General features: G+C 39.1%; 1 protein-coding gene across 8 annotated transcripts in view; it reads left to right on the top strand.

Annotated features, from left to right (window-relative positions):
* The window catches only part of Adgb (androglobin), a 118,595-nt gene that overhangs the window by 50,325 nt on the left and 54,150 nt on the right, over nucleotides 1-14,120 (top strand). For all 8 annotated transcript variants that reach the window (XR_012907910.1, XM_075949071.1, XM_075949057.1 and 5 more), the window contains 5 exons: nucleotides 429-523; nucleotides 5,228-5,402; nucleotides 6,265-6,355; nucleotides 12,424-12,553; nucleotides 12,818-12,851. Coding sequence is in view for 7 of the 8 variants with exons in the window: in XM_075949071.1 (XP_075805186.1) it covers nucleotides 429-523; nucleotides 5,228-5,402; nucleotides 6,265-6,355; nucleotides 12,424-12,553; nucleotides 12,818-12,851 (525 nt within the window). In the remaining variant the exon portion in view is untranslated. The remainder of the gene's footprint in view (nucleotides 1-428; nucleotides 524-5,227; nucleotides 5,403-6,264; nucleotides 6,356-12,423; nucleotides 12,554-12,817; nucleotides 12,852-14,120) is intronic.

A 14,120-nucleotide genomic window follows, 5' to 3' on the forward strand; every position in this document is an offset into this window, starting at 1 on the left:
AGGTATTTCAGTGACACTTGGGACTTGATATTGATGTTGAACTGAATTAAAGCTTTTGGTGCTGGTGTCTCGGGTGGAAGGAATTCGTGTATGTGGACGACACAGTCTACAGAGGAGCAGAGCTTATGGAGGAGACTGTTTTTCTCTTAATTGATATGTTGAAGCCATGACCTCTAATGTAAGTGCTTTTGGAGATTCCTTTAGGGTGGTAGTTAAGGTTAAATCATTATAAAAAAGAGGAAAAGATACCAGATACATTCTCCCCTCTCTTTCTGTTTCTTATTTCCTTCCACTTCTCCTTCCTTTGTCTCCTCCTCTCTGCTTCCCCGCTCTTCTATCCCTCCTATAAAAGAGACCACACTGAGAAGGTAACTATCCAGTTTCATGTTGACAGGAATGCTCATGATCGATGTATGCTTTTTTTCCAGGTTCCTCAGCAGTACAGACCCCTCAAATGGTTGTATATGCTACCTTTACACCACTCTATTTGTTTGAAAACAAGATCTTTACGTTAGAGAAGATGGTAAGACTTCAAAACCAAGAGATATCATGTCCTTATGTGTGATGGAGGGGAGGTACATGCTCCTGTACAAGGGGCTAGAACATCCAAATTATCTCAATTGTTCATAGTACTATCTCATTATATAAAGGTAAAATAGACATTTTAAAATATTTTTATATTATGTACAAAAGAAAAATAGAGGAAGTATACGTTTCAGTGAAAACTCATGTACATCATTCCTGACAATCACTTTTCAGCAACTAGAGTACACATATAGGCAAGTTTTCTCTGTATAGCCCTGGCTGTCCTGGAACTTGCTCTGTACGCCAGGATGGCCTCAAACTCACAAAGATCTGCCTGCCTCTGCCTCCTGAGTGCTGGTATTAAAGGTGTACACTACCATTGTGGTCAGCCCACAAGTGTTATACAGTAAATGTACAGCTATTGGAACTATTGGACTTTTCATGGGCTGTATGTACGTACACTCCACATGGAGAACCCGCTTTTGCAGAGTACGGGCACACCTGTCCTTTGTCAATTCTGTAAAAATCTTGTGAAATCGTCTCCCTTCTAGAATATCCCAGCAGTGTATAAATCTGACTTTTCCTGTAGGGTGACTGGATACCTCCCTATGGTGTGAAAAGGATTCAGTCAAGTCCTTGTTCTCACAGCCAAAATCTACATAAAAATAGTCCCTCACAAATGTTCTTTATTGACAGGAGTCATTGATAAGAAAGGCACCTCATACAGGAGGTGATGAGTCTGCTCTAACAGCAGACTCAGGAAGGTGCCATCTACTGGTCTGCTCTGACTTAACAGGTTACTAACATTCTGTACTTGTCCTTCACCTTGGTTTCAACTAGCATAAGATCATAGCCCAGGAAATTAATCCGTTTATATAGGAAAATGGCCTGAGTCACAAAAACTAGCTTCAGAGAAAAATTCTCACCTGGGCACGCTGATGGAGTCAAAAGCAAGGTCTCTAGAAGAGATTTTCTTTAACTTAGCCTATGGGATTGTTAACTAGTCTGTATGCTTATTTAAACTGAAAGCTTTGTGGTGATCACACCCCCCTTTTACCTCTTTTCTTACCCTTATTTTTATCCTTACCCTTATGCCTTATGTCTGATGCCTTACCCTTTAGCCTTATACCCTTATGCTTCTTTTCCCTTCTTTTAGCTTCCCTCAAGGAATAAAAGCAACTTGTGGGGAAGGGGGCGTACCTGAGTCAATCAGTTTCCGCTTGCCGTAGAAGTCCTATTCTGAACCCTGAGAGGGTGCTGAGGCTGGTACTCAGTAACCATGATACACCACCCAGTCACACATATGTTCTTAAAGTGTGATGATAATACATATATTTGCACTAAGACTGCGGAGCCACAGCCACGATCTTTTTGCATGATAAGACAATGCATAATAAACGCTACTTGCTTTTAAACAACAAACTTAATAACATAAATTTAGTAAATACAGCCAAAGGCAATACAATTAAATTGTGTATAGTGTATACAATCAGGCTTAGACTGTGTACGTGCTGGTATATGTTCTTTGGTTCCTTCCTCTGTGCATATGTTCTATATTAAACTCTATACTTTTGTTCAGTGTGGAGTCTTATTTTATGCTTCATTGGGAAGCTGGCTTTTTGTTTAACAGTTTTCCCTGTGGTGTCACATTTAAATGATGTGTTTAGTGATTATATAACAATTATGTTATTTGTTTTGAGCAACTTTTTGTTCTTTGAGGGAAAAGCAAGTTCTCGCCTCTTGTAATAATATCTATCAAGTTACCACACAGTTTAATTAGACGAACGCAGCCATACATTGACAGCATTGCTCCATCCTTACCCTATGTGGAGACGTTAGACATCCAGCACCTCACCCTTGGGGTTCTCTGTGCTGTAAAGTCACCACATTAAACTGTAAGGATAGCACGCACTCTGATACAATTGTACATGAATATCCATTGTGTCAGAGTTGATTTTTAAAATTTTAATGAGAATTAGCTTGAAAAGTAAGTATTCCAATAGGTTCACTCCTGCCCCATGTGTCACGTTCGTCTTTTAGATTAACCTGAGAGCACCATACCATCATTTCAGAAGCTGTTATTACCAGCCAAAGTCTACTGCATAACAGTAGGAATATAAAAATGATAGGACCCAGGATGCTAGCACGAGCATAGGGACATAGGCAGGTTCTGTTCTTTTTAATTCAGAGTTAAGTAACAAAGCTGTGACTGAATAACAGACTCAGAACTTTTCACAGTTTCTGGAAATCAGCAGCTCCCACAATCAAATGTATGCCTAAAGCTAAGACTCGTGTTTACTTTAGGCCTGATGGTCTCCTCTTTCATGTGAGCCATGGGTACCATTTTAGGTGCTCTCGATGGTAAAGACACAATGTATGGATCATTAAGGTACATCAGCCATATGTCGTGGAATGTCACACCTCATATCCAAGAGATACTCAAACTGCTTATTAAAACTGTAGCACTCAATGCACATTAATTCTTATATTTTAATAATATAAACTACATCTCAGGGAATATGCTCTGATCTTAAGGTAATAAAGATGAGTAACATAATCTAAATTCCTCACTACAAAGCTCAAATTCTGTAATGAAGTGGACAACAAGAATTAAAAAGCTGTTACAACAGAGAGTATGTTAGGTACCTAGCTAAGCTGTGTTTGTTGAGTAATGGCAAAAATGGATAGCTATATAAATAAGGGGGAAATCAATGTGAGTGACAGACACAAAGCATGGATCTTCCCCCTAATGGGCAGCTAGGGAGATCTTCCCAAAGGAAGCTAACTCTTTAACCTGCGGTCTAAGAAGTTACACTAGCAAATAGGAGAAGGTGTGCTCAAAGCAGAGATCGTTTCAGGAAATTTGAAGAGCAAGGCTACCACATAGACTCCTGTTCTGGGAACTAACAGAGATTGGGTTAATTGTAAAGAGATTGGGTTAAAAGTTTCAGAAGCAACTCTAGTTATGGAATTAAGGACAGAATATTCTTCACAAATCTTTTTTTCTATTTTCCTTAGATACAGTGTCGCTATGTAGCTCAGGTTGGCCTAGAATTTGTGATCTTCTTGATTCAGGTTCCTCGGTACTGGAAACAAATGTGTACCACAACACCAGTTTAAACCTTCCCTTTGGGTGCCATAAAGAATTTAAGGTGCCAGAGACTGTGGAATCAATCTGTTGTTTGTAACATGATTACAAAGGACCCATCCCAGATTTGTCTGGAGTGTTGTGATTCCCTATCCCATCTGATGGTTCATTTGGGTTGGCTTTCTATGAGGTTGATCTAGTTCCCCTGTAAATATCAACTAGCCTAGAGAATATAAGTATACCTTTTAAATCATAAATCCATAGGAAATGGTTCTTCCCTATTGAAATTTTGTAAAATGGAGGCTAACACTAAAGTTACAGCCCCAAAACATGTTAAGATCAACACACATAGTTAGTGACTTGCATTTGGCTAAGAAGTAATGGAGACCACAGAGGAATAGAGCAAGTCATCAAGAACTACCCTATGTGATCCAGCACCCCTCCTATCACAGGCTACCCTTAAATTCACTCCCGAGTTTCCAGTGGATTACTCTGGGGCAGTGATTTGATTTCGTGGTGGCTTCCAACACCTAAGAAAGGAAATATTTGTTTTTAAGCTACTTTACAAATTAAAGAAATTTCTGAATGTTTTTGTAGTAAATTGGAAGAGTCTATAAAATAAAAAAGTGAAAAAAACTTTTCTTCTTAGGTACTTTTAAAAATCAGGGTATCATTTTTCTCTTCAGTTTGAATTATTATCTATACCATGATTACAGAAACTAATCATGTGAAATCATTAGAAAGAAAATGGTTCCTGGAGGGACTGACTTTAGTGTAGTTGGTATTTTATTATTTTACTTTAAATGTTAAAGCCATCTGTGGTTGCGGTATGGACCAATTAAACTTTCTGTCTCTGTCTCTGGCTGCTGTCTATCTGCCTCTCTCTTCTATAATATACTTCAGACAGCATTTAGGAGCTACAGTTATGTTAAAATAATCGTCTGATGCATCCCAAAGAAAGTGACTTTACTGCTTAATGTTTGACTATGGGACATATCTGTCAGGACAGCTTCTATGCTCCCTGTCCATGCCTCTCTTGTCTCCAGTAATGGAGGGACTTCCTGAGGAAAAGCCCGCTGTTAGAGATTACAATCTCCCATAGATAAGGCCATTTCTTGTCACCTTGCAAGACTGAACATATTTAAAAACATTTTTAATGTTAAATAACAATTGTGAGGTTTTTTTCAAAAAAAACTTTTAGCTAATAAAAACTGGTTTTACAGCTTTAACCTACAAAATACTGCCTACAGATTTTTATATTTTCTTTGGAATTTAAGCTCGCAAATGATCTAATCTTTTCTTTTCAATAAGCAAATATGGTTTCAGGAAAACTTAAACATGCAAATAATAAATTAATACACATATCAATATAATATTAATAATTTAATAAATATAAATATGAATACACTATATACTATGGTATAAACAAGTTATAATATATAAACATATATAAATATAATATAAATATATACATTAGTAAATAGAAATGTTGGTGTTGTTTCTATTAAGAGCTAGAAACATTGGTGTCCCTGTTTTCCTATATTGGCAAAAGTGTTGCTTTTAGATACGAGAGGTGATGAAAGATTCATTTCAAATCTTCTTTCCATCTTGTAGGCGAGTTCTGCAGAGAAACTTAGGGAATATGGGCTTTCTCACATCTGTAGCCACCCTGTGCTGGTGACCAGAAGTAGGTCTTGTCCCCTTGTGGCACCCCCCAAACCTCCTCCCTTACCTCCCTGGAAACTCATTCGCCAAAAAAAGGAAACGGTCATAACGGATGAAGCTCAAGGTATGTGCCCTGTGGCCTTACAGTCTAATTTACACTTCTCTGGGGCTTCCCAGTGTCTCACATGGAGAATGGTATGTTCGGAGGTAAGCCACGCAGCCCTGCACCCAAAGCTACTTGACCCATGTCCGAATTATGTATCTAAAAAATTCAAGTATGTGTTCTGTATTTGGTCCGGTGGATCCACAGTGACAGTGGCCTACACTAGGGTTCATCGTGTATTTGTTTTTCTTTTTTCTATTGGGCTTAATATGTAAAGTAAAAAAATAGCAAAAATGGGAAGGGAGGTCCATTCTGAAGGCTAATGGGGCGTGGCTAACTACCTGAGCTTGTTTCTTTCCCATTCAACTTTAGAGTTCACTGAGGTGATGTGCTACTCTCCTTTCTCATTGGCAATTTCTTACTTCTAAACTAACTTAACACTTACGCATACCCACAAACCCACTATTTCCTTGCTATTCCTGGCACTTCCTGCTTCTTCTTCCACTATAGTCCCGTAGTCCCATGAACCAGCTCACATTCCTCAGCATGTCCTATGTGGTTGTGCCGAGGAGGTTAATTGAGGGACACTTGTTTTTTAAAGAAAAAATTGATATGGAAAGTCACCATTAAAGCATTAGCAAATACAAAGACTTGTCTTTCACCATTTGAGTTCTCACTGTTCTACTCCATAAAAGAAACTGGCTATAGACAAAAGAAAGCTAACGTTGGCAAGATCTGTAAACCGTTTCACTTAAAAATGTCTCTGTTCATTCCTGTTTAACTCTATTGAAACCCCTGGGTAAACACGTCCTCTAACCAGCACTGCTTAGAATCTGAAAGATTCTGGAAATGTACATCTCATTTCCCCACCGGAACTTTTCAGATACTGTACCGAAGAAGCCTGAGCAGTTTCTTGAGATTTCAAGTCCATTTTTGAACTACAGAATGACTCCATTTACGATTCCAACAGAAACGTAAGTATGTGACTTTCTCTTCAGTGTGTCTGTGACGTATGTGGCTAAAAATCACACTTACTGGAAAGAATGCCTGAAGACCACTGAGGCCAAATATATATGCTTATCCTCACAGTCTATTGAATGGGATGCCTTATAGCTCATGCTTACATAATTTTATTTATATTTTTATGTATGACTATTATAGCTTAAAAATTTTATATACCCCAAAATGAAATTCTAACCCTCAGGTGATTGGGTTTGTTAGAAATGATTTTTAAAGATGTTGCATGGGTTATATGGTGAAATAGGTTAAAAGTTACATATGATTAAATGGGTTAAAGGTTGTATGGGATGCTGATCTGATAACGTCTGCCTGTGGGAAGATATTATGAGCTCTTAGTCTTATTGATAAACTAAATGTGTGGATACAGAATGCCTGCAAGCAGAAGTCTTATTTAGAAATGGAAGCAAGAGTGTGCATGACTATTGTACCAAAGATGTCCCAGATACGGTGAACTGCACAAGATAAAAATAGTCAAAATCACCCTGTGGGTAAGAGAGGCTCACCAAACCCCATCCCTAGTTGAGGAGCTATTGGCTATTGATTGCCGAGGGAGAGAAAGTCATTTTTCTTTGCTGGTGTGAACTCTGGTGGGTTGCCCGAGCAGATAGCCCCACAGCCATACACATGAGCAGTGATTATTGGACTCAGTGGGTTGTCAACAAAAAGAAGGAGCATAAAGTTTTGAGGGGGATCTTTCTAGGTGTATGGAGGAGGGCAGTGGACGTAAATATAATCAAAATGCATTCCACGAGGGTATGAAATTCCCAAAGAGTAGGATTAAGTGTGCACGCTAGGAAACAGGATAACAGAAGTCACGAACGAGATCCGAGCAGGGAGACTGAGGCTGCATTTTTATTATTAGTGGATGGAATTGAGAGCAGTTTCAGAATGAAGCTTCTAAACTATCTCCTCATCTGATATTAGTTAGATCTTGAGGTTTCATCAGCCTAAACCATAGGCAACTGGTGCCTGAAGTCAGGATTTGTGCACAATGGGAATAATTTCCTCTTAAATGTTCCCTTGGTCCCAGGAGCATTGGTCATAGAATAACTGTTTCCAGAACAAGTTTGCAGGAATGCACATGCCCTAGGGTTCTGTGGCTAGAAGTGGTTTTGGATGTCTGCGAGGATATTTCGTGAGCAGGCTAGCTCCCCGTTTGGACTGAGCACAAGAAATCAGCAGTTGATCTCATGAGCAGCAGAGGGAGTTTAATGATGGGTTGTCTATTGCCCTTGGCTCCTGATGTCCTGCCTGGAAATTCTTTCTCGCTCACTACTCCCAAAATTCTAGAACACAAAAATAATCCATCCACTTTGTAGCAGTAACAGCCTTTCTGTTATTGTCCAGTAGCATCTCATTTTTATCTGAGACTTTAACATTTTGGTAAGAATTCTCTTTATCCCTCCTCCCATATTTGTACTGAAATAATCTTGAAAATCACTTACATATTTCTTGAAATTAGAATTTCCTCTACACCTTCCTGTTCTTTATGGTGTAGTACCAAAATAATTTTAACAAAACAGCAATGTAGGCATTTAATAAAGTTCCTAAAACTCTTCTAACCTCTACTCAGCTCCAAAATGATGTCTACCGCTTTAGATGGGCAACAGCCAGATTCTGGGCATCCATTTTCTGTTTGAGTGCAAACTGTGGAAACAAAATGTCATAGACCTGTGGATTGTAAGTGGCAAGAGTATATCTTGGTCCTGGGAGCTGGGGATTCAAGATCAAGACCCCAGTTTATCTACTGTGTAAAAAGACCCATTTCCTTATGCAGGCTTCTTTCTGCCTCCTTATGTGAAGAAGTGGCACAAACTCCCTAGAACCCTGCTGCCCAGAGCACAAGTCTCACTCATGAGGACTTTGCTTTCATCCTAAAGGCCTCCAAAGGTCCATGCCTACTACTGTTGCCTCAGGGCTGAGGTTGGACACAGGAACTTAACTTTCAGGTGCACTCCCTTTCAGAGCACATGACTTCCTGCCCTCTTTGTGAAGCCATGTGCCCTGCTCTTCTCCAAGAGGACAACCTGTGGAGCTATTACAATTTGGTTTTGGCTTTTATGCCCTTTCTGTATGAAAAACTCTCAAGTATCTATTTCTACACCTTCCTCTTACTGTTAGGTTTCTAGATATGAAAGAATGTTGTGTAATTTATTTTTCATCCCCTCTGCATTTTCAGTTGAATATAAGGTTTATATCAATACTGTAAAATTTTGATATTTAACACACTACTAAGGATTTGACAAGCGCCTATACTCAGTACATATTGAATAAAAAAATATTTTGAGGCATCTAAGTCATACAGAAACTTCTTGGTATCTTATAATTTGATAGTTGTAATCACATGTACTTGGCTTAATTGGGTACTTTTAAAAATATTTTAAATTTTGAAAATATGTGAGCATTTAATAAGAGAAATTAAGAAATTGTCTTTCCCAGGAAAGAGTCCCCCCACTCCAATGGTTATCTAAAATCAAGTGGTCAGCCTAGAAATCATATAGAGACAATAACATTATATGAACTGAGCAGGTTGTATTTATATATTCAGGAATACATATGCACATATTTATGCATACATGTGACATGTTGGGGGACCAGGCTAGACAAAAATACCTTTTGCTAAGGTAGAGGCATGGGGATTTAGAAAATATTAATAAAGAATATGAAGCACAAATGAAAATAATAAAACAGAGAAACATATAGAATAATATTAAAAGGGAGTTCCAGTGAGTACTGGAATTCACCCACATTTAATTTCCAATTGCTTTAAATACCCCTGATCTCAATAGGCAGAAGTAAGACCAAAAACCGCATTAACATGATACAAGGAAATGAACATACCAATTGAAGGTCACATGTTACAACCACAGTTAAACATTCTGTTGCTAGAACAAAACAAGTCCTGCTCATACCCTAGACCAAAACATTCTGTAGGCAAGCCACTCCCTGGGTGGGATCCAAAGTTATCTCCTTAAGGGAACTGGAACTTAAATTGGATCCATAGAGTTTTGTTTGAGGTAGAAACATATCTACTTCTCTATTCCTGAAATACAAGGTCTGGCTCTTAGCCACAACTGTTGATTATAACCTTGAGAGAGCAGAACTCTCTGACTAAATCTAGGTGGGACCTTTGTTTAAGGTAGAAGCACAATAACTTTGAAGGACTGGAAATAAGTTTAAACTCTCTGACCTTTGGTCAAGCTGAAACAGGATCACATTTTTGGGCCTCCACTGTAATATGAATTTGAGAGAGAACAAGGGCCATGCACCTGCAGTCAGGAAGCAAAAAAGATCAAATGGATACTATGCTCAACCTCTTTCTCCTTTCATTCAGTCTAGGACCCCAGCATGTGAACTGATGCTGCCCTCAGTGATAGCACCTCAATTTAACCCAATCTAGGAATCCTCACAGACATACCCAGAGTTTTTCCTTGGTGGTTCTAGATCCTGTCAAGTTGACAATATTACTCATCAGAGACTGTGGTAGATGTATATGCTTCTGATATACCTCAGTCTTTTCTGGGATATCCATGAACTGTAACCATGATAGAAATAAAAACTGACAAGAAAAACAGCTGTTATAATTTAAATGCCCAACTCGGTGTACTTTGTACTGTTAAGCACTCTTTATACCAAAGCCAGTTAATAAGTTAACTTACACTGCCTTACTCTGGTTAAGTTTAATACATTAGACACTTTTTTAAACTAATTAGCTCACACTGTCTTAATCTGTTTAATTTTAAAGTATTAGGCACATTCTTGACATCTTTTACTCTTTCTTGTGTTTCTGTCATGTTGGGGGAATTGTTTATTTTTGTTGTTTTTTTCTTCTTTTTTCTTTTAATGAATGTTTCATAGTTTTCCAATTATTTTTATACTGAAAGTTCTCCAGAGAAAGCTAACCAGCATGTTTATGACTGGATGATAGCAGGAGCAATGGTATAGAAGCCTGGTAACTCTGTGGATGACAAGGTATTTCTGGGAAGTATCAGTGACGTGGTAGTAGAGAAGTCTTAAGAAAGACCACTTGCATTTAGAGAACTAGGGAGGCCACTAGTGAAGCTATCCAAGTCTGAAGCTTTAGAAGTACAGAAAGCAGAAGCATGGTGTCCATTTAGCTGAAGGATCAGGGGTGCTGCTATAGAAGTCCTGGAGTTCAAAGAGCAGAGACCATGGGGTTGTGATGTCCATGAGCAGGGACAAAATAATCCATGACCATAATTCTTCACCTTCCTAATGCTGGGACCCATAAACAGTTCCTCATGTTATGGTGACTCTAACATTATTCCATTGTTTCAAAACTGTAATTTTGCTACTGTTATAAATTGTAATGTAATATAAATATCTGATAAGTAGGATATTTGATATGTGATATGCAAAATATTTGATACAGAGTCTCAACCCTCTGGTTGAGAGCCACTGGTCTAGGCACAAGAAATTAAAGTCATTTTCCCTCAGCCGTTGTGTGCCACACATGCCTACTGCTGATTGGACAGTGCCTGCCTACACTGAGAGCAGAACTTTCCCACTCAGTCCACTGATGCCCAAGTTCATCTCCTTCAGAAGTCACCTCCCAGACACACCCAGAAGTGATACTTTACCAGTTACCTAGGCACACCTTAGTTCAGTCCAGTTGATGCTGGACATTGTTCAGCATATCTAAGATTTCAATTTGCCATTCATATATATATATATATATATATATATATATATAGATAGATAGATAGTCTTTCATATGACTGTGTTTGCATACTAATCAGAGGTTTTATAGGCTGTAAACACTGTAGCTGTGTTGACACCATAACACATTGTCCTATGGCTTATATTATCATATCTAGCCTTTAAGCATCTCTATGTTTACAAGTTAAAAAAATGGATTGATTTCATAGCTCAAGTTTCCTGAGTTACTTCCATACCCAATTTTATGTAACTTCTTTTTGCTCCTTGATTAAAATAGATAAAGATTCCAATACCCAGGAACAGACAACCATCACTTGATTGCCTTCCTCTAATCTACTATGCACTGTAATCTGTTATCAGTTCATTCCCATATCCAAGCTCTGTGACAAAGGCAAAGGCATGTGAATGCCACTGCACTCTCTGTGGAAGACAGGTCCTAGACTTGTTTTGTGGTACAATCAGATTTCTCATATCAACGTAAGGACAATCTCCAGGGAGAATGACTGCTGTCGTGATTTCATTTCATTGAAATTCCATGGCTGGAGCAGCATGTTTGCTCATTCCTGGCTCATGGTTTTGTATGAGACAATTGGAGCTTCATAAATATGTTTCTGCTACCCTCTAGTGGAAGTTGTATGAAAGTAGGAGAATACAATCTAACTAAACATGGTGGGATCCTAGTTCATGAAGTCTATATGAGTAAAAATTATTTTTATTTTGCTTTTGAGACAGGGTCTCACAGTGTGGACCTGGTCGACCTAGAACTTGTTCTCTTGGCTGGGAACTCACCTTTCTCTTCTGGAATTAAAGGCATGCACCACTATGCCTTGTTATATATGTAGAATTTGATTGTATCTTTGAAACAGTAGTATAAAATACATATATTATGATATGCATCTGATGTGCCAATGAAATGTGTGCAATTGAAATGGACCATGTCAATGACTTCTTGAGGAAGTGACTTGGGTAAAGAATATGAGAGTCACGCTTAGAAGCTTAAATGCTTACATTTCTGGATTAGATTCCCAACAGCAAAATGTTTCATCCACACACACTCGGCTAATTCCACTAATGTTGTAATCATCAACAATTCACATCTTTAAACAATGTCTCTCTAAAATGTGTACAATACATTGACTGATATAGTGGTGGTCTAGAAAGTAATATAAAATGTTATTCAGAGGGTTTGTGTGAGGTGCTTTTTAAAAACTTCCTTGTAAAAGGATAAGAACAAAATGAACAGAATCAGAACCTATTCTTGTTGACAAAACTAAATGTATTCACTAGTCACCATAAATCAGAAGTGACAGCAACAGAAGTTTTGTGGGTTTTTCTCCACTAGGCATTTTGTACAATCTGTTGTTAAGAAAGGGACACCTCTGGGATCCATCCTTCCTCCTCTTGTAGAAAATGAGTTCAATGCAAGCATCAGCCAAGGAGAGATGAACATGTTAACAGGACACCTGTCGCAGGTACTGGATCGGCCCTGAATCAGGCAAGATGTATCTGAAATTGTGAACTCTCTTGTTTCTCCACATCTCAGCAGTGTAAAGGACCCCATTAAACCCACACCTTGTGTATCTACGACACCTTAGAGAGTGGAGCATCCTTCTGCCATAAAGGTCCTTCTTGTCTCCTTCCTGGTTCATGCTTCCTATACACCATTAAACAGCTGCCTATTTTCCTAATTTAGGTTGTCATGTATATACTTACAATTGTTCATTTTCACTTTGCAGGGTACCCTTCCATCACAGCCTATCCCTGGAAAAGGTAAACTAGTCTTTCCCTCATGCTTTTGCTCTCCCATAGATAACAAAGCACTCAAAAATCCTGCTTCTAAACAGACAGTTCTACCTTCTCCCATGTCATCCTCTCCTATGATTTACTAGTTCTCATCTACTCCAGACTAGGAACATGGGACAGTCTCACAGGTTAAGTTCAAGTGGAAATAGAAATGGAGGAGCATGCAATGGAGAGTCTGTGAGTCAAGTGTGTGTGATCGTTTCATTTTGTTGTTCTGTTTCATGTGAGACTGGGTCTTACTAAGTTGTCCTGACTGGCCTACAACTCACTGAGGTCCCAGTTGGCCTCAAGCTCTTAATCCTCAAGTGTAATAATAAGAGCGGCGGCGACGGGGCTATGTCCCCAAAACCCCAGCCGCCTGCCTGGCTAGCTTATGCCCCGAAATAATTACACAGACACTGTATTCTTTTAAACACTGCTTTGGCTCATTTCTACCTAGCCTCTTCTAGGCTAACTCTCGCACCTGGACTAGCCCATTTCTTATCATCTGTATAGCACCGGTCTTACCGGGAAGATTCTAGCCTCTGTCCATCCTGGGTCGGAGCTTCATCACGTGTGTCTGCCTGGGAGCGGTGCATGGCATCTCTCTGCAGAGGCGTCTGCTCCTGAGAGCAGAGCTGTCGAGTCTGACCTCACTTCCTCTTCCTCCCAGCGTTTTGTTCTGTTTACTCCTCCCACCTATCTCCTAACCAATGAGAGCCAAGCAGTTTCTTTTAATTTAACCAATGACCTTCCTCCATCACTCAAGGTTACTGAGTTTACGGGTGGGTGTCCACACTGTCATGCCTTTTAACGCATGCTTGTTGTAGTCATAATACTGTTATGAACTAAAGACTTTGTCGAGATTCATATCCAAAAGAAATGTCACATACATGTATCTAAATTGTTGGTTCAAGATTCTCTATGAGTTTTGTGACAATACTTGACAAATATAAACCGTAGTTATTGTCACTGTGTGGAGTAATTAAAGGGCTGGCTGACACATCAGGAGCAACAGACCCGTCATATTTTCCCTGTTTTCTGCACTCCGACCCTCCCTGCTCCTCTGGCTCATTCTTTTTTCCACGACAAGGTTTCTCTGTGTAGCCTGACTGTTTGAGAACTCGTTCTAAAGACTAGGCTGATCTTGTACTGACAGAGATGTGCCCACCTCTGCCTGGGATTAAAGGCAACTACCAGCACTGCCTGGTTAAACGTTTCCCTAAGATTTATTTGTGTATGTATTTTTATGTATAT

Source organism: Microtus pennsylvanicus, chromosome 1, assembly GCF_037038515.1.
Source record: "Microtus pennsylvanicus isolate mMicPen1 chromosome 1, mMicPen1.hap1, whole genome shotgun sequence".
Taxonomy (NCBI): Eukaryota; Metazoa; Chordata; class Mammalia; order Rodentia; family Cricetidae; genus Microtus; species Microtus pennsylvanicus.